A 22,657-nucleotide genomic window follows, 5' to 3' on the forward strand; every position below is an offset into this window, starting at 1 on the left:
TTTCTTAGGTCTACGGTAATACGTAGATTTCCTTCCCTACGTTCTGTAATTAGAACAAAATATCCAACATTAAGAATCAGTGCCTTAAGGTGAGCCCCAGAATACACTCACAAAAATTTTGCAGGTTGTCGTCCCCTAGTGTCCTTGTTTTTAAAATGTATCACACATCTGTAATCACCCCAGGCACCTATCGGTCAGAAAGAGAAAGTTATGAAGACGGGCCGGTCAGTTAATGACGTCATGGAAACCAAACCTTTATTTAAAAGGACATTTGTCGAGAATCTTAACAACCGCTTGGTGTTCGAATCGTGTTCACGTCTTTCCGTTTTTTCAATCGAACATCGAGATGACTGGAACACGTGTAAGTAAACAGGTATATGGTCACTGTATCGTGAAGTTTTGTCATTTTGTTTCTAAGAAGTGTAGGTGGTTTTTGTTTATTTATTTCCAAATGTTAAAAATGCTTCATGTAACTTCATGTTACACAAAATAGTCTTGTTGAGGTTAATAAATAAGGTAATTTGAATTTGAGTTTTGTTATAAAACTTAAGCCTATGATATGTGTGGAAATGGTTGTGAACGTTTTAAACTGTTATTCTATAAATTGGGAATGTGGGAACTTGAACTTTGAGGCTCTAGTTCGTCTGGTCACTCCTTGGTTCTTCTTTTCACACATATGTCCAACATCAAGTCTGCAAATGAACTCATTTTTATGGAGTTTTTACTCCATATTCTATGTATTTGAACCTTCAAAAACAAATTGATCACGCCTTCATATCTATTGTTTAAGAAGTTAAAACGTTTATTACATAATGGAGACACGTTTCATCTGTAATAAAATGTTACGAAAAGACAATTTTGAAACATATTTTCTTGTTAAATAATGGATTGGACAGAAACTCTTGTAAACAGTTTTTCGGAAGAGGCAAATTTAACCATATTTTTCTTGTTACATAATAAATTTTTGTTTAGCGGAAACTCTTGTAATCTAGTTTTAGGAAAAATGAAATCTGAAGTAGATTTTTTGTTAAATATTTGACTGGATTGAAACTACTATAATCAGAATTTAGAAAGATAGAAATATTCCTCAGACTCTTAATTAAAACATGCAAGTTAAAGATTGTTGCCCACTAGAAAATAAATCCTTTTCGAGTTACACTATTTTCACTTTACATTACAGGGCTGTGTCTTTGTCCTTTTATTCACATGTGTCGTTTCATCTGACCTCTATGGTGATCAAGGCGGTTTCGTCTCTAGCTACGGTTACGGCCAACCTCTTGCTACAGGATACGTTCGTACTAAAGTAGTCAACATGGAGAAGAAAACGGGAACCGAAGGTGGTGATGTAGTAAACTACCAGGTGGCGCCACCGCCTAAAGTCAGCAGCTATTCTGGTGGGTACAGCACAAGGTTCCACTCGTCCTACGGTACCAGTACTCCTAAACAATACTCATCTAGCTTCGTATACAACCAGCCTGGTACAAGCACGCCCATTCATCAAGGTTATGCTCATTCCAAAGTTGTCACCGTGGAGAAAACTCTCGGAGACACTAACCCCGTAGACTACCAGGTGGCACCACCTCCTAAAGTCTCTAGCTATTCTGGTGGGTACAGTACAACGTTCCATTCATCCTATGGTACCAGCACTCCCAAGAAATATTCAAGCAGTGTTACACATAGTTATCCAGGAACATATGTTTCCAGTGTTCCGCACCGAACCTACGCACACGATCCCAAAACATATGGCGGCAGCGCTTTTGTATCTACCAGTCCTTTCGAAGCTCGTGCCGGATATTACACACCGTCCGTTACTCGGCCAGTTCTGAGCAGCGTTCAGCATAATGTCGGGAGCTTTGTGGCTGACACGTTGAAGAGCACGTACGGTGACTCTGTTCTAAAGCTGTGAATCAAATAAACTCAAAAGCGTTTCATTGCTTTTAAGGGTTTCCTTGGTTACCGAATCTACTCCGTACTTTGCTAATGTCTATTTAATCCCACGAAATAAAAAGAAAAAACAAGTTTGTCTTCAAGGAAAAGTTAAACTTCTGAATGGCTACAAAAATATAAAAGTGTCGACGTAATATATTTTGATTAATAATTCAATAAATTATATGTTTAAGAAGATAAATGTAAAACGACATGATGACTGAAAAACTTTGTTTAATTTTTTATTAATTATAATGAACTTTAATAAATTTCATCTGTTTAGCTGGATTGTAAAACTCATGATTATTGGATAAACAAAAAGAGAACCAACTTAGGAATATGTCTCTGCCAGTGATTAATTAATCCTATTTCGTACTTTTGACACAACGTTGTTCAACTTAGCACATTTTAATACAAATAATAACTTCGCTGTTGTTATAGCGTTACTATTGTCATGATTCTTGTGAGAAATAACCATGAATTACTACTTTCAACTTAAAACCACATTAGTTGGGGAGAAATTAATCGTATCATAGGACTGTAAAAACGACGCTCATAGAAAACCATTTTCACCAATTGGATTAAAGGTTTACATACACAGGGTTTACAGAAAGTATTTCCACCAGTCAACTGTAAGGCTATATATTCAAGTCTCACAGCAAATAATTTCCACCAAACGAATGAAGTGTTACATATATAGTGCTTAGATAAAGCCTTTCTTGTCAATATGATTGTAGGGTTACATACACAAAAATTAAAACGCATTAAAGATCTGCTTGAAAGTGAAATTTACTTTTGTTATGTTCTGTTTTAACAAAATGCGAGATAAGATGCTAGTTGTGCTATTAAAAACGCTTATTATTCGAGAAACAGGAAAGAAATGTTTAAAGTTTGAACAAAATTAATAATACATAACTGATTTAAAAAAATACATGTTGAATTTTGACTTGAAGTACACTAGAAAATACTTACATTAATTTTACTTACATATGAGACTCATTTTTAGCAGGTTTTTCCTCCACAATTTCCTAATACAAGCAAACAAAACGTTTTTAACAAAAAACTGTAACGTTTCTTACAATTAACACAAGAATTAGAACCAATTAGTTAATGATGTGTAAATATTAGAGAATTCTTAATAATAGTTTATATTTTGTAAAGAAAAATATCCTAGACGTTTATTTGTTAAGTTAGGTTTTGGTTAGGTTATTATTTTATTTTTAATAAAAATTCACTAAAATCATTAACTGATAGGTAACACTGCTACCCATCAAACCAGCTGCTGTGTTCCATCCTAAGAACTAGTACCCATCAAACCAGCCACTGTTGATCAAATCAGTATTGATCAAACCAGCCGCTGTGTAAAACACAGTGGCTGGTTTGATGGGTACTAGTTCTTAGGATAAAACACTGGCTGGTTTGATGGGTACTTGTTCCTAGGATGGAAAACACTGGCTGGTTTGATGGGTACTTGTTCCTAGGATGGAAAACACTGGCTGGTTTGATAAGTACTAGAACCTAAGAACTAAGTTTCCCTTGCAGATGAAATAGCTGTCCTCAACCTTGTTTCTGGCTTTAGCATCCTTGGAATTGATGTGCTCTAGATTATATCAGTGAAGCTCGCCTGTGTAACTGCAGAAACCTAAGTTTGTTAAGATCAGTCGAATTGGCTGACCTGTTTAAAGTTTAATCATGTCATGATGGTCTATTGTACAACTAAAGAGATACTTTTCCGAATATCAAGGTAAAGCCAGATTTCTAAAGAAACGGAGAAGTCACCTCTCTTCAGGTACCATCAGACAGGAGGTTGTGAAAAGAAGGAGGCTTCACATTTCTGTATAAAACGCATTCAGAACTCCTTTAAAATAACAGAAAGTAAGCTTACTTTTAACTTTATCATTTACTTTACAAACACACATGCATGGAAGCCTCTAGACCTAGTTGAACAGGAACTAATCTTGTGCCTCAATAAATTGGTTTATAAATGTATGAGAGAGCGGTACACATCAACATATATCTATCAGTTGTTTCAATGTTAATCTCTGGTGAACTGGCTTAACAAAGAATCAGAAGAAAGTGTAGTTGGCTAGATGACGATGCAACAACTGTTTTATCTCACCCTAATCCTAAATATGAGGAGAAAGGTGCCGAGAGTACTTACTTATCCGGCTGTTTAGGATGAGTCATATGAGGAAAAACAAAATCACCTATACCAAACTGTAGAACCACTGATGATAACCTCCTATTGATATGGTTGGGATTAAACCCAATCATAAAGAGCTATACCAGTGATTTGGTCGAGAAACAACTGACTGGAAGGATATATCAATCCTTGATTTTTGAAATACCCTGTGGTGTTGTTGTTAGGTAGAGTTTATGCCTTAAGTTATACAAATACCTCTCAGATGTTAGGACGATATAATGGTTGTAATATTAAGGGAACTTACTTTCCAAGCTATCGAATAATTTAATTATAAGAGATATCCATAGCACGTCGAATAAAATATGCTCGACTAACACATTTAAAGACACTGGTTCAAATAAATATTATACTCAGTGCATCAAAATATTGAAAACGTTAATTTTATAGTTTGAAGTGAGTGACTCTTACTTTTCGATTTATCAAGTGATTTTTCTGAGATAAACGTCAGGGAAGTTTTGTATCACTCATTTGATGCTGCTGAGTGGCAAAAACTGTAAACTGCACAATTCTTTCCCTATCTTTGTTTAATATATCTATCAGGCATATGACTTTTCCATATGCAGTGAGGAAGTTGTGATTTGTTTGAATGTCTAATGGTTCAATGTTAATATGAATCCTTACTTTGTAGAATAGTTTAGCTTTTAGATTAATGCTATTGGTGATTATTTATTTTACGATATTTACAAATAAAAGCTTACAAATCTGCAGGTAGCACCACGTTACTAGAAAGAATACAGCTACTGAGCGGTATCTCTAAAAATAACTGGTGATTGTTATGAAGTTATTTGTGTGGGATCCAGAGGCAGTCAGTTGTTAAGAGTAATGATTGTATGTAATGGAAATATATGCATATAATAGTATGTACGTCTAAATAAGTATATGTATATGGAACCACACTGGTCGAGGAATACTTATGGTCTTTTATGACTGTTCTTTAACACAAATGGATAAATTACAGAACGAACACACATGAAGCCGAACATACATGGAAATTAAAAATTGTATCCGATGTTAGAACTTTGAGGTATGATGTTAACTGTGATTAGTAAATTATAAGTTATTATTTGGAGATAGAGTACATGTGTTATTCTAATTAAAATCTGTAAGAAATGTTATAATTTTGATGTTGAAGTATTTGACAGGAAATGAATTTGTTAGGAACAAAAACACATTTTGTTTGCTGATTTCAGTAATAGTGCATGATGTTTTGATGTTCATAAAATGTGTTTTTGAAGGTGAAATTATCTGTAATATAAAATTCACAAACACAACTTAAATATAGCAGGAACTATAATTTTTATACCAAATATTTTATGTTTGGTTGTGGTAAAATATATATAAACATAAATTAGAGTATTCCTTGAATCACATGGCTTTCTGATTATTTTCTTAACATCGCTCGAGTACAAAGTACATGAAAATACAGACTGTACATGCACTAAAGACTGTGTGTGAGTGTAGAGAGGAACACATACGGTGAAAATTTAAACTTGAACCATAGATAGTGCTAATATTGTTACTGAAAGAAGGTCCCGAAGGAAAAACATTAGTGTATTTTAATAACCAAAAGTAGAGGACAGCGACACTCTAGCCTAAGCCAGCTGATGTGTGTAGGATCCAGGTTTACAGTTTCAGCCGAATTTCTTTCTACTGGAACTAGAATCTTTTTACATATAAAAGTAGAAGGAATGGGTCTGGGTCGGTTAGTAAACATGTTGGCTGTTGGCATGAGAATAGCAGCATGGCTTATAAAGTATCGATGAGTTGGTGATCTAATGAGGTCTGTGTCAAGTATAGTTATTCTATAGACGATTAGAGTATGATCACATGTGAACCACACATATATTTTGCTTGTCCAAAATAATTTGTTTATTACTTAGCTTCTAATAGCAGTTTTTAATGAGAACAGTAGTTATAACCAGGTAGTTATGACTTCTTGTCCATCCACACATCTAGCTGAACTGGAATTCTTCTTCCTTTCATCTTCAGTTCAAACATTTGTATTTAAGGTCAAGTTCCTGGTTACTTTTGTACTTTTATCTTCAATTAAACAGAGCTATTTTTTCTCTTATTCTGTAATTATATTCTTTTTGAGCAGCATAATGAGAAGAGGTGCTGATGACCAAAAGCATTGGATATAAAACAGTTGTAACTGGCCTGGCATTCCTTCCGATGTTTGGGACCTTTCAGAGTCAGTTGTTAGGCTGGGTCTCTATTGGTCTATGACAGGGTGGCCCCAGTCAGTGGTAGATCCACTTGCTTCACCTAAGCCACCACTTAATGGAATGATTATAACAACTCTACTAACCAACCACATCATAGATACTGCTTCTTTGATAACCTGCTTTTGCCAGCATTTCAGCCATAAATATCAACTGCCATAAGACCAGAGTGAAATGATGATCACTGGATGTCCAATCAGAGATTATTTGACAATGATGTGGGATAAGCACCACATGTAGGGCACATCTTCAAACTGAGAATGCTGTTCCCAGAGCTAAGGAATGAAAAACAACAGTATTTAGCTGGCAACATTACCACCTTCCCTCAGTAGTGGTTCCAGCAGTTCATTACAAAATAGTCATCAAAGATCAAAGCCAGGTGACTTGGAAGGTCTTTCTGCTTGTCACACTACAATGAAGGTAAACTACAATAATTTTCCAGGTATAGAAGGAGCTTTAACCTGGACTGTCTGTAAGACCACAATCAGTATGAAGTTGAAAGCCTCCATTTGTATTTTCATAGATGCTATACTAAAGAGTTTATGGAGTCAACTAAGTGGCAGTTAAGAGTGACATTCCTAATAGCACCATCAAACACCCAACATTTTAATAGATCGCTCTGATAAAGTGGAATTGTCAGGAAATGGGTGTAAAGTCTATAGAAGCTTGGTCTTTCTACAATAGGATTGGTTGTGGCAGAAGGAAACATCAATATAATAGTTACACTACCTATGAACCAAGTCAGCAGAAAGGTGAAGAGCCCATCATATCAATGTGGTCAGTATTCAAATCACTTTCATCCTGGAGGTTGTGTTATATGGTCTGAAGTCAGGGGGATAAGTTAGCAGTTGGATAAGTGTAAATAATGGAGTATCATCTTTTTTATTGTTGTTTTCATAACCATGAATGTTAAATTTAAAGGGGTTATAGTTGATGGTGGTGTATTAACATAAAGCTGCATTATGGGATGTCTAGGTTCTACTAGCTATAAGAAATTAAAACCCTGATTTTAGCAATCTAAGTTCCTAAACTTAACAAGGGGAAATTTGTACCTGCAAGTGGTGAGGGGGGTTAAAAGTGGGCACCCCCATAATGAGAAATATAATTCTTTCTTTCTTTATTCAACATGTGTATATAATTTTTTATTTACATCACAGATTAACATTACCCTTTCCTTGTGGAAAACTTTGTCCCAACACAAATTTCTACGAACACCAATGCCAAGGATCAGTTGAAATAAAATTAATTAAATAACTGATGTATTATGTAGATTATTTTTAGGGTTATGTTATTATCAGGGTGTTTATTTAATAGGTGTTACACACACAAATATATATATGTGTGTAACTCTGCATTATGTTTATTTAATAGGTGTTACACATACACACAAATATATATGTGTGTAACTCTGCATTGTGTTTATTTAATAGGTATTACACATACACACAAATATATGTGTGTAACTCTGCATTGTCTTTATTTAATAGGTGTTACACACACACACAAATACATGTATGTAACTCGGCATTGTGTTTATTTAATAGGTGTTACAGACACATACAAATATATATGTGTGTAACTCTGCATTGTCTTTCTTTAATAGGTGTTACCCATACACACAAATATATATGTGTATAACTCTGCATTGTGTTTATTTAATAAAGTCTCTTTACCCTTTGAGAAATGTTTAGGATGTAGAATGCTCCTTAAATATTTATTAGCAAAACTGAATTAAAAACAAAATTTTATAACACAGCAATTTCATAATCCCTGTTTATATACCTATAAGAAAAATAAAAGAAAGAGTTTTGAATATATAACTTCAAAAATTCCAAGAATATAACAAAAATAAATTATTTTAAATTTAACTAAAACATGTTTAGCTATATAAGAAAAGTGGCACAGTTTTCCATAAAGGCGAATTATACATATACACACCACACATATACATTACTGGCCAAAATCTTAAGGCCAATTAACATAAAGAAAAAAATGGACACACAACAGACAGTACTGTTATATTTATATAGATAAGCTGTTACATGGACATACAAAAGTCAATACTGTTGTATTTATTATGAAAAGGTTTTTAATGGACATACAACAGATAGTATATTTATATACACTGCTGGCCAAAATCGTAAGGATAATGAACATAAAGAAAAAATATGCATTTTGCATTGTTAGACTTAACCACTTATTTGAGTAGAGCTTCGAAAGATGAAAATAAGAAAAGGGAAAATAAAAAACGTTTTAGCATTTAATAGGGAAAATGTGAACACTATGAAATTAGCCTAAATACTAGCTGGTCAAAAGTTTAAGACCATACTGAAACGAAGCATTAATCGGTAAACATGTAACGAAATTTAGTCATTTGTGTTCAAGCATTAGCGTTGTCAACATTTCCCACTGATATCTCCTGTGTTACATTGGCTATAAACATGACAAAGGCTAAAAAGTTGACAGAATTTGAACGTGACAGAATTGTCGAGCTGCAAAAGCAAGATCTCTCTCAACGTGTCATCGCTGGTGAGATTGGGCGTAGTAGAACTGCTGTTGCAAATTTCTTAAAAGATCCTGATGGATACGGAACGAGAATTTCAAGTGGTTGGCCTAAGAAATTTTCGCCGGCGTTGAGCAGGAGGATTCGACGGGTTGTCCAGCAAGACACCAGCCAATCGTCGAACCGGATTAAGGCCCTTACGGACGCAGAATGCAGCTCAAGAACAATAAGACGGCATCTATGAGAGAAAGGCTTTAAAAACCGTTAACGTCTTTAAAGGCCACGCCTTCTTCCACACTACAAAACAGCTCAGTTAAACTTTCTTGAGAAGCACCAAACATGGGACTTAGAAAAGTGGAAGAAGGCTTTGTTCTTTGATGAGAAACAATTTAACCTGGATGGTCAAGATGGCTTCCAACGTTACTGGCACGATAAGGGTATCCCACTGGAGACATTTTCTAAACGACACAGTGGAGGAGGTTCCATCATAATCTGGGGTGCTTTCTCCTTCCATGGTACAATGGAGCTTCAGCTTATAGAGTGGCATCAAACAACAGCTGGTTGCATTGGCATGTTGGAAAGAGCATCCTTATTGACTGAAGGCCCTCGCTTGTGTGGAAATGAATGGATCTTTCAGCAGGACAACGATGCCATTCACAATGCCCGAAGGACTTTTTCATGGCGAATAAGATGATTCTTTTGGACCATCCAATGCATTTGCCTGAATTGAAACCCCATTGAAAATGTTTGGGGTGGATGGCAAGGGAACTCTCTAGAAATTGACGTCAATTCCAAACAGTGCATGATCTTCGTGAAGCCATCTTCACCACTTGGAATAACATTCCAGCCAGCCTTCTGCAAACGCTTATATCGATCGTGCCAAAGCGAATGTTTGAAGTTATTCGCCATGACGGCCGTGCAACTCACTACTGAGATCTCTTGTTGGGCATTTTCTATTCTGTTTAGAACTTCTTTTTGGTATGGTCTTAAACTTTTGACCAGCTAGTATTTAGGCTAATTTCATAGTGTTTACATTTTCCCTATTAAATGCTAAAAAAGTTTTTATTTTTATTTTCGCTTTTCTTATTTTCATCTTTTGAAGCTCCATTCAAATAAGTGGTTGGGTCTAACAACACAAAATGCATATTTTTTTCTTTATGTTCATTGGCCTTAAGATTTTGGCCAGCAGTGTATGTTTCTTAAATATGAATGTCAAGCCGTAACTACCTACTTTATGATTTCAAGTTTCAGATCGCTTTCAAATAACACAGCGGCATGTCTGCGGATTTATATTACCAGAAACCAGGTTTCGATAATTTGTTTATTTTGTCAACATATTACTGAATCATGTCCCAGAAACAGTGATGCGCATGTTGTGGGGAACTTAAATGATACAGCGTTCTGAGAGAATAAAACAACAATTCAAATTGTTTTCATATATGATATATGCAGGGTTATGCATTGTGGAACATCATAATTTGATATACAAATATAACTTTAATGGGAATAACCTTTATGGAGTTATGGAAAAAAGGAACTGGTTCATCAGTCTTTCAAGCCATGTATGAAATGTATTGTTACTAGTGGCAGAGCAAATCAAATGTAATTTTAAATTGTATCTACTGAAATATTGAATACCAGTAAAGAGTTTATAATTTTATTGAATAGGTTGCTGATTAGGTTACACTTGGAGTATTGTAAAACATTGAACTATTGGGTTCAGAGAAGTGCCGTATCTAGAATTGAAATGTTACGTATGTATATCGTACAAGGACAAATGAAGACCTCAATTTTGTTTCCAGTTGAAAAAGGAAGAATTAGAGGGTATCTGATTGAGGTGTTTAAAAATGTAAAAGGAATTAATAATGTTGATGCATCGTATTTTTTCATATCTAAGGGTAAGAATACGGAGTTTGAAATAACTGATTTCCAATGTCAGAAACAACCAAAATTATTGCTAGAGAACTATTATGCATTAATAAACTGTCCTCAGACAACCTCAACATGACTATGACGTTCTAGGCATTTAACTCGTGTTGGTACATCCAGAGTACTATATCTATGTAAACCATGTTCTGATTTTCACAGACCATTAAGACTGAACATATTGTTTTCCAGTGAGTATCTTTCACAATTTATGATAACAGATTTTGATAATGCCGAGATTGTTTGATATGTTAGACCTGTTTTCAACTGCTGCTATTTCATACTGACTGTTGTTAAGATAGTCCAATTTATGAAAAATTAGTAAGTGATGGTATATTATACATTTGCTATTATCCCCTTGGTGTGGATTCCTGTACCTGGTGAGGGGACCTCCCAAGGAAGGCTCTGTTCTCTCAGTTTACCTCCTCTAGGATCTAAACATCCACTCACGTGTTTACTGTGCGTGGTGACCCGTGAAGGGGAGGAGAGGATCTTGGTGGTTGAGGGATCCAACCCTAACACACCAATTTGGCCTTGAATTCCTGTAGACGGGCAGCCTTGGGGTGACCACCCTAGGGCCAGTTGGCTGGTCTACTTGGACTAAATTCAACCAAGTGCCAATGCTGGATGTTCTTAACAGGTGTTGTGGAGGTTGTATCTGATGCTGGTGTTTGGATATAGTGCTCACGAAACCCAAGCGTTGCTGCAGTGTCCTTGTTTGGCATTGTAGTGTGTTCCTTGTAGGGTTCCATGGTGGGTGGGGTGAGTGGACACTGAAATATTATTTTTTATTATGGATCCTCCAAATAAAAACTTAAATAAAATAGGGAAAAAATAGTCTATAGGTAAACGACCACGTCTTGAAGATTCTGAGCAGCAATCTTCAACATCTGTAACACTTGTTGTACTTCATTTTCTAATACTACATTTTCTTTCAAACAAATATTTAGGGCAGATGTTTCTCTTTTTCATTCAGAAGTCAGTAAAGAAGCTTCGCTCTGGTGACATATTGGTGGAACATCCAAATCTCAACACAGTAAACTCCTCTTGCATTCAAGGGCAATTGGGGATATACCTATTGAGATTACACCTCATGCTACTTTGAATTTGTTATGAGGCGTTATTGTTGAGAGGGATTTGAAGAACATCCCCGAGTCAGAGATTCTCGCTGATGTCTCTACCCAAGAAGTTTCTGCAGTGAGGCGTATCTCCACTCACAAAGATAGAATTATGATGCTGACCAATGTTCTCATTCTCACATTTACATCACCGCGTCCACCTGCCACCATCAAGGCAGGTTATCTTAATTGCAAGGTACGGCCATACATTCCAAACCCTCTTATATATTTCCAGTGTCAGCAGTTTGGTCACTTGAAGACATCATGTCGTGGTTCCTTGACGTGTATTCGTTACATTAGCAAGGACCACGATGCCTATGAGTGTGAAACGGACCCTCATTGCATCAACTGCAATGGCTCTCACTCGTCCTACTTTCGTTCTTGTCCTAAATGGTTGGAAGAAAAAGAGGTGCAGCATTTTAAAACGATTAATAACATTACTTACCCTGAGGTACGAAAGTTGCTGTCTACCTGTTAATTTTGGACTATATTGCTGCACTTCGTTCCATTACTATAGTGGGAGTGCATACAGATCTCTCTGTGCCTCCAAAACAATCATCATTCTCAAACCATATGAAAAGTCTTTTGACCTCCATGGTTAAAAAAGTTGATGAATCAACCTCAACACCCATCTCTGTCCCTAAATACATTCCAACAAACCACAAGATTCACTTCCTTTCGTTCTGGGTACATCTTCTCTTACCTCAAGATGCAAAACGATCATTTGTTCACGTCCTCAGTTGCTCGAATCCTCTTCCAACAACAAAGACCTGCCTAAACAATCCAGGGCAGAATCCATGAAGGTCGACGGACCTCTCTCGAATAAAGAAAGTAAAGAAAAAAGACGTGCTCGTAAACAGAAGGGCTCTCCACCAAATTCGACTACACATAAAAAAATATGGCCACCTTGATACAACGGAACTGTCGAGGTTTATGTTCTAATCTGGATACATCAAAACGCTGATTGATTCCTACTATCCTGTATGTCTTTCCTTACAGGAAACATTTCTGAAACCTGCCGAGACAGTGATCTTTCGGCAGTTTTTGTACAAAAATAATAGGCTGTGTGATGGACGAGTGCATGGAGGGGTTGCACTGTTGGTTGATCAGCATGTACTCAGCCTGTTTTTGCCACTCGACACATCCTTGGAGGCCGTAGTCTTCCATGTTTCCTTGGGTCATACCATCATTGTTTGTTCTCTCTACCTGTCACCTGGAGAGACATATGATCAATCAGGCCTGGATGATCTCACTGAACACTTGCCGTCTCCCTTTTTAATCCTGGGGGACTTTAATAAACATCATCCCCTCTGAGGAAGTGCTGATATTGATAGGAGGGGTTGCTCTGTAGAGCGTATGATCTCTGATCACAACCTTTCTCTTTTCAATACTGGTTCTTCTACTTATTTTCACCAACCAAGTCAGTCCTTTACTATTATTGATCTCTCAATTTGCTCCCCTTCATTATTCTCACACTTTTCATAAAGGGTTGACAATAACCAACGTGGCAGTGATCATTTTCCTAAAATTTTGAGAGAGACTGGCCAAGGCCGATGCTACCTGACCCACGTGCCCCGGTGGAAGCTGAATCGAGCAAACTGGCCCTCTTTCCCTGCTCTCGCAGAACTTGATCCTTCCATCGTCTGTCAGCCATCAATAGATGGCTGTGCGGCAGCAGTAACTTAATGTATTATAAAAACAGCTGTTTAATATATTCCTAAAACCTCGACACATTTTCCTCGATATCCTCGTCTGTGGTGGAATCCTACCAGCCACATGGCACGGAAGGCTCATAAACGGGCCCGGGATACTTTTCATAGGAATTCTACACTCTCGCATCGCATCACTTTCTAGCAGGCCAGTGCATATGCTCGGTGGAGAAGACGTCAAAGCCAGAAGGACTCTTGGATTAAGTTCACAACCAGCACATCTTCTATCACCAGTTTAAAAGTAACATGGGACAAGATTCGAAAGATCTTTCTTTCTGATGGTTAGGAAGTAGTTAATACCTGGAGCATCGCTGATACTCTAGGTGAAAACTTTTGCCAGGTTTCTAGCACTTGTGCTTCTTCTTCCATCTTCTTAGCCATCAAGACTCGAGCAAAGCGATCACCTATTTCCTTTCAAGTTGATTGTCTCTACGACTATATTGGATCTATCCTTTACACTGGTGGAACTCAAACTGGCTCTTCATCAGTCTGGCAGTACCTCGGTTGGACCTGCTGATGTACACTATGAAATGCTGCGTCATCTATCTCCTGCATCTCTTACTATTCTTCTGATTGTTTTTAACCGGATCTGGCAGGAGAATGTTTTTCCTGATGCCTGGCACCAAGCAATTGTCCTACCTTTCTCTAAGTCTGGGAAGGATCCCTAGATTCCTTCAAACTACTGTACTGGGGTTGTGTTTTCCTTCCTCGGTGAGCCATGCGTTTTCAGAGCAGACGATCTGTCATTCCTCCTTTCGGCCTTCGTATCCAGGTGCAGTTGGATGAATTGGGACTATCCTTGGATGACATTACTGTATCCACTGGTCAGCCCATCCCATCATGGCTTATTACAGTCCCCAAATATGAACTATCTTTAAATCATCTGAGAAAAGCAGACACTCTCGATTGGAAATACTGCTGTTATTTGCTTAAAATTTTTTGAACTATGCTTCCATTCCTATTTATACAGATGGTTTGAAATCAGCTGACTGTGTGGGCTTTGCCATGGTTTGTTGTGGTTCGGTGGTTGTGCAAAAATATCCTCTACAGTTTCTGTGTTCACTGCTGTACTGTATGCTATTTCTCTTGCCCTAAATCACATATAAGCTACGCAGTACTCAAACTGCACCATTTGTACTGACTCGCTTAGTTCTCTATTGGCCCTGGAATTGCTTCACATTAGTTCACACCCTGTTTTCGCCGATATTTAAAACAGACTGGCCCATTTCTCTTTAACATCTACTTCTATCTAGTTTTTCTGGATACATTGGTATTCGTGGGAATGAGCTTGCGGAAACCACAGCCATATCTGTCTGCTCTGGCACTATCACTGCTGTGCCTGTTCCATACATGGACTATGGTCCTGTATTCAAGGCTCGGTTCCACTCCACTATGAGTACAGTGATGTGAAACGATAGAATAAATTACAACACATTATGACATTCAGTGGATTATTAACATTTTAATGTTGCCTCATTATTTACAGTAATCTGAGTGGGATGTGGTTCAGTGGATTATTAACTTTTTAATGTTGCCTCATTATTTACAATAATCTGAGTGGAATGTGGTTCACTGGATTATTAACTTATTAATGTTGCCTCATTATTTAGAGTAATGTGAGTAAAATGTGGTTCAGTGGATTATAAACATGTTAATGTTGCATCATTATTTACAGTAGGCCTGGCATGGCCAAGCCCGTAAGGCGTCCGAGAAGTAATCCGAGGGTCGCGAGTTCGCGCAGGCGTCGCGCTAAACGTGCTCGCTCTCCCAGCCGTAAGGGCGTATAATGTGACGGTCAATCCCATTATTCGTTGGTAAAAGAGCAGCCCAAGAGTTGGCGGTGGGTGGTGATGACTAGCTGCCGTCCCTCTAGACTTACAGTGCTAAATTAGGGACGGCAAGCACAGATAGCCCTCAAGTAGCTTTATGCGAAATTCCAAAAAAACAAACAAAAAAAACAACAAATTTACAGTAATCTGAGTGGAATGTGGTTCAGTGGATTATTAACTTTTTAATGTTGCCTCAGTATTTACAGTAATCTGAGTGAGATGTGGTTCATTGGATTAATAACTTTTCAATGTTGCTTCAGTATTTACAGTAATCTGAGTAGAATGTGGTTCAGGGGATTATTAACTTTTTAATATTGCGTCATTACTTATAGTAATCTGAGTGGAATGTGGTTCAGTGGATTATTAACTTTTTAATGTTGCCTCATTATTTACAGTAATCTGTGTGGAATGTGGTTCAGTGGATTATTAACTTTTTAATGTTGTTTCATTATTTACAGTAATCTGGGTGGAATGTGGTTCAGTGGATTATTAACTTTTTAATGTTGCCTCATTATTTACAGTAATCTGAGTCGAATGTGGTTCAGTGGATTATTAACTTTTTACTGTTGCCTCAGTATTTACAGTAATCTGAGTGGATGAGGTTCAGTGCATTATTAATTTTTTAATGTTGCCTCAGTATATACAGTAATCTGAATGGGATGTGGTTCAGTGGATTATAAACTTTTTAATGTTGCCTCAGTATTTGGAGTAATCTGAGAGGAATGTGGTACAATGGATTATTAACTTTTTAATGTTGCCTCAGTATTTACAGTAATCGGAGTGCAATGTGGTTCAGTTGATTATTAACTTTTTAATGTTGCTTCATTATTTACAGTAATCTGAGTAGAATGTGGTTCAGTGGATTATTAACTTTTTAATGTTGCCTCATTATTTACAGTAATCTGAGTAGAATGTGGTTCAGTGGATTAGTAACTTTTTAATGTTGCCTCAGTATTTACAGTAATCTGAGTGGATGAGGTTCAATGCATTATTAATTTTTTAATGTTGCCTCAGTATATACAGTAACCTGAGTGGGATGTGGTTCAGTGGATTATAAACTTTTTAATGTTGCCTCAGTATTTGCAGTAATCTGAGTGAGATGTGGTTCATTGGATTATTAACTTTTCAATGTTGCTTCAGTATTTACAGTAATCTGAGTGGAATGTGGTTCAGTGGATTATTAACTTTTTAATGTTGCCTCATTATTTACAGTAATCTGTGTGGAATGTGGTTCAGTGGATTATCAACTTTTTAATGTTGTTTCATTATTTACAGTAATCTGGGTGGAATGTGGTTCAGTGGATTATTAACTTTTTAATGTTGCCTCATTATTTACAGTAATCTGAGTCGAATGTGGTTCAGTGGATTATTAACTTTGTAATGTTGCCTCAGTCTTTACAGTAATCTGAGTAGAATGTGGTTCAGTGGATTATTAACTTTTTAATGTTGCCTCAGTATTTACAGTAATCTGAGTGGATGAGGTTCAGTGCATTATTAATTTTTTAATATTGCCTCAGTATATACAGTAATCTGAATGGGATGTGGTTCAGTGGATTATAAACTTTTTAATGTTGCCTCAGCATTTGGAGTAATCTGAGAGGAATGTGGTACAATGGATTATTAACTTTTTAATATTGCCTCATTATTTACAGTAATCTGAGTGGAATTTGGTTCAGTGGATTACTAACTTTCTAATGTTGCTTCATTATTTACAGTAATCTGAGTGGAATGAGGTTCAGTTGATTATTAACATTTTAATATTGTCTCATTATATTCAGTAATCTGAGTGGAATATGGTTCAGTGGATTATTAACTTTATAATGTTGCAGTAATCTCAGTAGAATGTGGTTCAGGGATTATTAACTTTTAATGTTGCCTCAGTATTTACAGTAATCGGAGTGCAATGTGGTTCAGTTTACACAGTTATTACAGGTAACAAGAGCTCATGAACCTGATCCAAGTAGTTTTGTAATGTACAATGTTAGATAAACCAACCTCCACTTTACACAGTTATTACAGGTAACAAGAGCTCATGAACCTGATCCAAGTAGTTTTGTAATGTACAATGTTAGATAAACCAACCTCCACTTTACACAGTTATTACAGGTAACAAGAGCTCATGAACCTGATCCAAGTAGTTTTGTAATGTACAATGTTAGATAAACCAACCTCCACTTTACACAGTTATTACAGGTAACAAGAGCTCATGAACCTGATCCAAGTAGTTTTGTAATGTACAATGTTAGATAAACCAACCTCCACTTTACACAGTTATTACAGGTAACAAGAGCTCATGAACCTGATCCAAGTAGTTTTGTAATGTACAATGTTAGATAAACCAACCTCCACTTTACACAGTTATTACAGGTAACAAGAGCTCATGAACCTGATCCAAGTAGTTTTGTAATGTACAATGTTAGATAAACCAACCTCCACTTTACACAGTTATTACAGGTAACAAGAGCTCATGAACCTGATCCAAGTAGTTTTGTAATGTACAATGTTAGATAAACCAACCTCCACTTTACACAGTTATTACAGGTAACAAGAGCTCATGAACCTGATCCAAGTAGTTTTGTAATGTACAATGTTAGATAAACCAACCTCCACTTTACACAGTTATTACAGGTAACAAGAGCTCATAAACCTGATCCAAGTAGTTTTGTAATGTACAATGTTAGATAAACCAACCTCCACTTTACACAGTTATTACAGGTAACAAGAGCTCATGAACCTGATCCAAGTAGTTTTGTAATGTACAATGTTAGATAAACCAACCTCCACTTTACACAGTTATTACAGGTAACAAGAGCTCATGAACCTGATCCAAGTAGTTTTGTAATGTACAATGTTAGATAAACCAACCTCCACTTTACACAGTTATTACAGGTAACAAGAGCTCATGAACCTGATCCAAGTAGTTTTGTAATGTACAATGTTAGATAAACCAACCTCCACTTTACACAGTTATTACAGGTAACAAGAGCTCATGAACCTGATCCAAGTAGTTTTGTAATGTACAATGTTAGATAAACCAACCTCCACTTTACACAGTTATTACAGGTAACAAGAGCTCATGAACCTGATCCAAGTAGTTTTGTAATGTACAATGTTAGATAAACCAACCTCCACTTTACACAGTTATTACAGGTAACAAGAGCTCATGAACCTGATCCAAGTAGTTTTGTAATGTACAATGTTAGATAAACCAACCTCCACTTTACACAGTTATTACAGGTAACAAGAGCTCATGAACCTGATCCAAGTAGTTTTGTAATGTACAATGTTAGATAAACCAACCTCCACTTTACACAGTTATTACAGGTAACAAGAGCTCATGAACCTGATCCAAGTAGTTTTGTAATGTACAATGTTAGATAAACCAACCTCCACTTTACACAGTTATTACAGGTAACAAGAGCTCATGAACCTGATCCAAGTAGTTTTGTAATGTACAATGTTAGATAAACCAACCTCCACTTTACACAGTTATTACAGGTAACAAGAGCTCATAAACCTGATCCAAGTAGTTTTGTAATGTACAATGTTAGATAAACCAACCTCCACTTTACACAGTTATTACAGGTAACAAGAGCTCATGAACCTGATCCAAGTAGTTTTGTAATGTACAATGTTAGATAAACCAACCTCCACTTTACACAGTTATTACAGGTAACAAGAGCTCATGAACCTGATCCAAGTAGTTTTGTAATGTACAATGTTAGATAAACCAACCTCCACTTTACACAGTTATTACAGGTAACAAGAGCTCATGAACCTGATCCAAGTAGTTTTGTAATGTACAATGTTAGATAAACCAACCTCCACTTTACACAGTTATTACAGGTAACAAGAGCTCATGAACCTGATCCAAGTAGTTTTGTAATGTACAATGTTAGATAAACCAACCTCCACTTTACACAGTTATTACAGGTAACAAGAGCTCATGAACCTGATCCAAGTAGTTTTGTAATGTACAATGTTAGATAAACCAACCTCCACTTTACACAGTTATTACAGGTAACAAGAGCTCATGAACCTGATCCAAGTAGTTTTGTAATGTACAATGTTAGATAAACCAACCTCCACTTTACACAGTTATTACAGGTAACAAGAGCTCATGAACCTGATCCAAGTAGTTTTGTAATGTACAATGTTAGATAAACCAACCTCCACTTTACACAGTTATTACAGGTAACAAGAGCTCATGAACCTGATCCAAGTAGTTTTGTAATGTACAATGTTAGATAAACCAACCTCCACTTTACACAGTTATTACAGGTAACAAGAGCTCATGAACCTGATCCAAGTAGTTTTGTAATGTACAATGTTAGATAAACCAACCTCCACTTTACACAGTTATTACAGGTAACAAGAGCTCATGAACCTGATCCAAGTAGTTTTGTAATGTACAATGTTAGATAAACCAACCTCCACTTTACACAGTTATTACAGGTAACAAGAGCTCATGAACCTGATCCAAGTAGTTTTGTAATGTACAATGTTAGATAAACCAACCTCCACTTTACACAGTTATTACAGGTAACAAGAGCTCATGAACCTGATCCAAGTAGTTTTGTAATGTACAATGTTAGATAAACCAACCTCCACTTTACACAGTTATTACAGGTAACAAGAGCTCATGAACCTGATCCAAGTAGTTTTGTAATGTACAATGTTAGATAAACCAACCTCCACTTTACACAGTTATTACAGGTAACAAGAGCTCATGAACCTGATCCAAGTAGTTTTGTAATGTACAATGTTAGATAAACCAACCTCCACTTTACACAGTTATTACAGGTAACAAGAGCTCATAAACCTGATCCAAGTAGTTTTGTAATGTACAATGTTAGATAAACCAACCTCCACTTTACACAGTTATTACAGGTAACAAGAGCTCATGAACCTGATCCAAGTAGTTTTGTAATGTACAATGTTAGATAAACCAACCTCCACTTTACACAGTTATTACAGGTAACAAGAGCTCATGAACCTGATCCAAGTAGTTTTGTAATGTACAATGTTAGATAAACCAACCTCACTTTACACAGTTAACAGGTAACAAGAGCTCATGAACCTGATCCAAGTAGTTTTGTAATGTACAATGTACAATGTTAGATAAACCAACCTCCACTTTACACAGTTATTACAGGTAACAAGAGCTCATGAACCTGATCCAAGTAGTTTTGTAATGTACAATGTTAGATAAACCAACCTCCACTTTACACAGTTATTACAGGTAACAAGAGCTCATGAACCTGATCCAAGTAGTTTTGTAATGTACAATGTTAGATAAACCAACCTCCACTTTACACAGTTATTACAGGTAACAAGAGCTCATGAACCTGATCCAAGTAGTTTTGTAATGTACAATGTTAGATAAACCAACCTCCACTTTACACAGTTATTACAGGTAACAAGAGCTCATGAACCTGATCCAAGTAGTTTTGTAATGTACAATGTTAGATAAACCAACCTCCACTTTACACAGTTATTACAGGTAACAAGAGCTCATGAACCTGATCCAAGTAGTTTTGTAATGTACAATGTTAGATAAACCAACCTCCACTTTACACAGTTATTACAGGTAACAAGAGCTCATGAACCTGATCCAAGTAGTTTTGTAATGTACAATGTTAGATAAACCAACCTCCACTTTACACAGTTATTACAGGTAACAAGAGCTCATGAACCTGATCCAAGTAGTTTTGTAATGTACAATGTTAGATAAACCAACCTCCACTTTACACAGTTATTACAGGTAACAAGAGCTCATGAACCTGATCCAAGTAGTTTTGTAATGTACAATGTTAGATAAACCAACCTCCACTTTACACAGTTATTACAGGTAACAAGAGCTCATGAACCTGATCCAAGTAGTTTTGTAATGTACAATGTTAGATAAACCAACCTCCACTTTACACAGTTATTACAGGTAACAAGAGCTCATGAACCTGATCCAAGTAGTTTTGTAATGTACAATGTTAGATAAACCAACCTCCACTTTACACAGTTATTACAGGTAACAAGAGCTCATGAACCTGATCCAAGTAGTTTTGTAATGTACAATGTTAGATAAACCAACCTCCACTTTACACAGTTATTACAGGTAACAAGAGCTCATGAACCTGATCCAAGTAGTTTTGTAATGTACAATGTTAGATAAACCAACCTCCACTTTACACAGTTATTACAGGTAACAAGAGCTCATGAACCTGATCCAAGTAGTTTTGTAATGTACAATGTTAGATAAACCAACCTCCACTTTACACAGTTATTACAGGTAACAAGAGCTCATGAACCTGATCCAAGTAGTTTTGTAATGTACAATGTTAGATAAACCAACCTCCACTTTACACAGTTATTACAGGTAACAAGAGCTCATGAACCTGATCCAAGTAGTTTTGTAATGTACAATGTTAGATAAACCAACCTCCACTTTACACAGTTATTACAGGTAACAAGAGCTCATGAACCTGATCCAAGTAGTTTTGTAATGTACAATGTTAGATAAACCAACCTCCACTTTACACAGTTATTACAGGTAACAAGAGCTCATGAACCTGATCCAAGTAGTTTTGTAATGTACAATGTTAGATAAACCAACCTCCACTTTACACAGTTATTACAGGTAACAAGAGCTCATGAACCTGATCCAAGTAGTTTTGTAATGTACAATGTTAGATAAACCAACCTCCACTTTACACAGTTATTACAGGTAACAAGAGCTCATGAACCTGATCCAAGTAGTTTTGTAATGTACAATGTTAGATAAACCAACCTCCACTTTACACAGTTATTACAGGTAACAAGAGCTCATGAACCTGATCCAAGTAGTTTTGTAATGTACAATGTTAGATAAACCAACCTCCACTTTACACAGTTATTACAGGTAACAAGAGCTCATGAACCTGATCCAAGTAGTTTTGTAATGTACAATGTTAGATAAACCAACCTCCACTTTACACAGTTATTACAGGTAACAAGAGCTCATGAACCTGATCCAAGTAGTTTTGTAATGTACAATGTTAGATAAACCAACCTCCACTTTACACAGTTATTACAGGTAACAAGAGCTCATGAACCTGATCCAAGTAGTTTTGTAATGTACAATGTTAGATAAACCAACCTCCACTTTACACAGTTATTACAGGTAACAAGAGCTCATGAACCTGATCCAAGTAGTTTTGTAATGTACAATGTTAGATAAACCAACCT

At 36.4% G+C, this 22,657-nt stretch overlaps 1 protein-coding gene across 2 annotated transcripts; it reads left to right on the plus strand.

Moving 5' to 3' along the window:
• The first annotated feature begins 222 nt into the window (after positions 1–222).
• LOC143254468 (uncharacterized) lies at positions 223–2,172 on the plus strand. 2 transcript variants are annotated; one of them, XM_076509650.1, is made up of 2 exons: positions 223–361; positions 1,181–2,167. In XM_076509650.1, the coding sequence occupies exons 1-2, from the start codon at positions 233–235 to the stop codon at positions 1,904–1,906; spliced, it is 855 nt and encodes a 284-aa protein (XP_076365765.1). In that variant the 5' UTR covers positions 223–232; the 3' UTR covers positions 1,907–2,167. The 2 variants fall into 2 exon arrangements, with proteins under 2 accessions (XP_076365765.1, XP_076365764.1); XM_076509649.1 differs by having other exon boundaries at positions 285–373; positions 1,181–2,172.
• The last annotated feature ends 20,485 nt before the right edge of the window (positions 2,173–22,657 follow it).

This window comes from Tachypleus tridentatus, chromosome 6, assembly GCF_004210375.1.
Source record: "Tachypleus tridentatus isolate NWPU-2018 chromosome 6, ASM421037v1, whole genome shotgun sequence".
Taxonomy (NCBI): domain Eukaryota; kingdom Metazoa; phylum Arthropoda; class Merostomata; order Xiphosura; family Limulidae; genus Tachypleus; species Tachypleus tridentatus.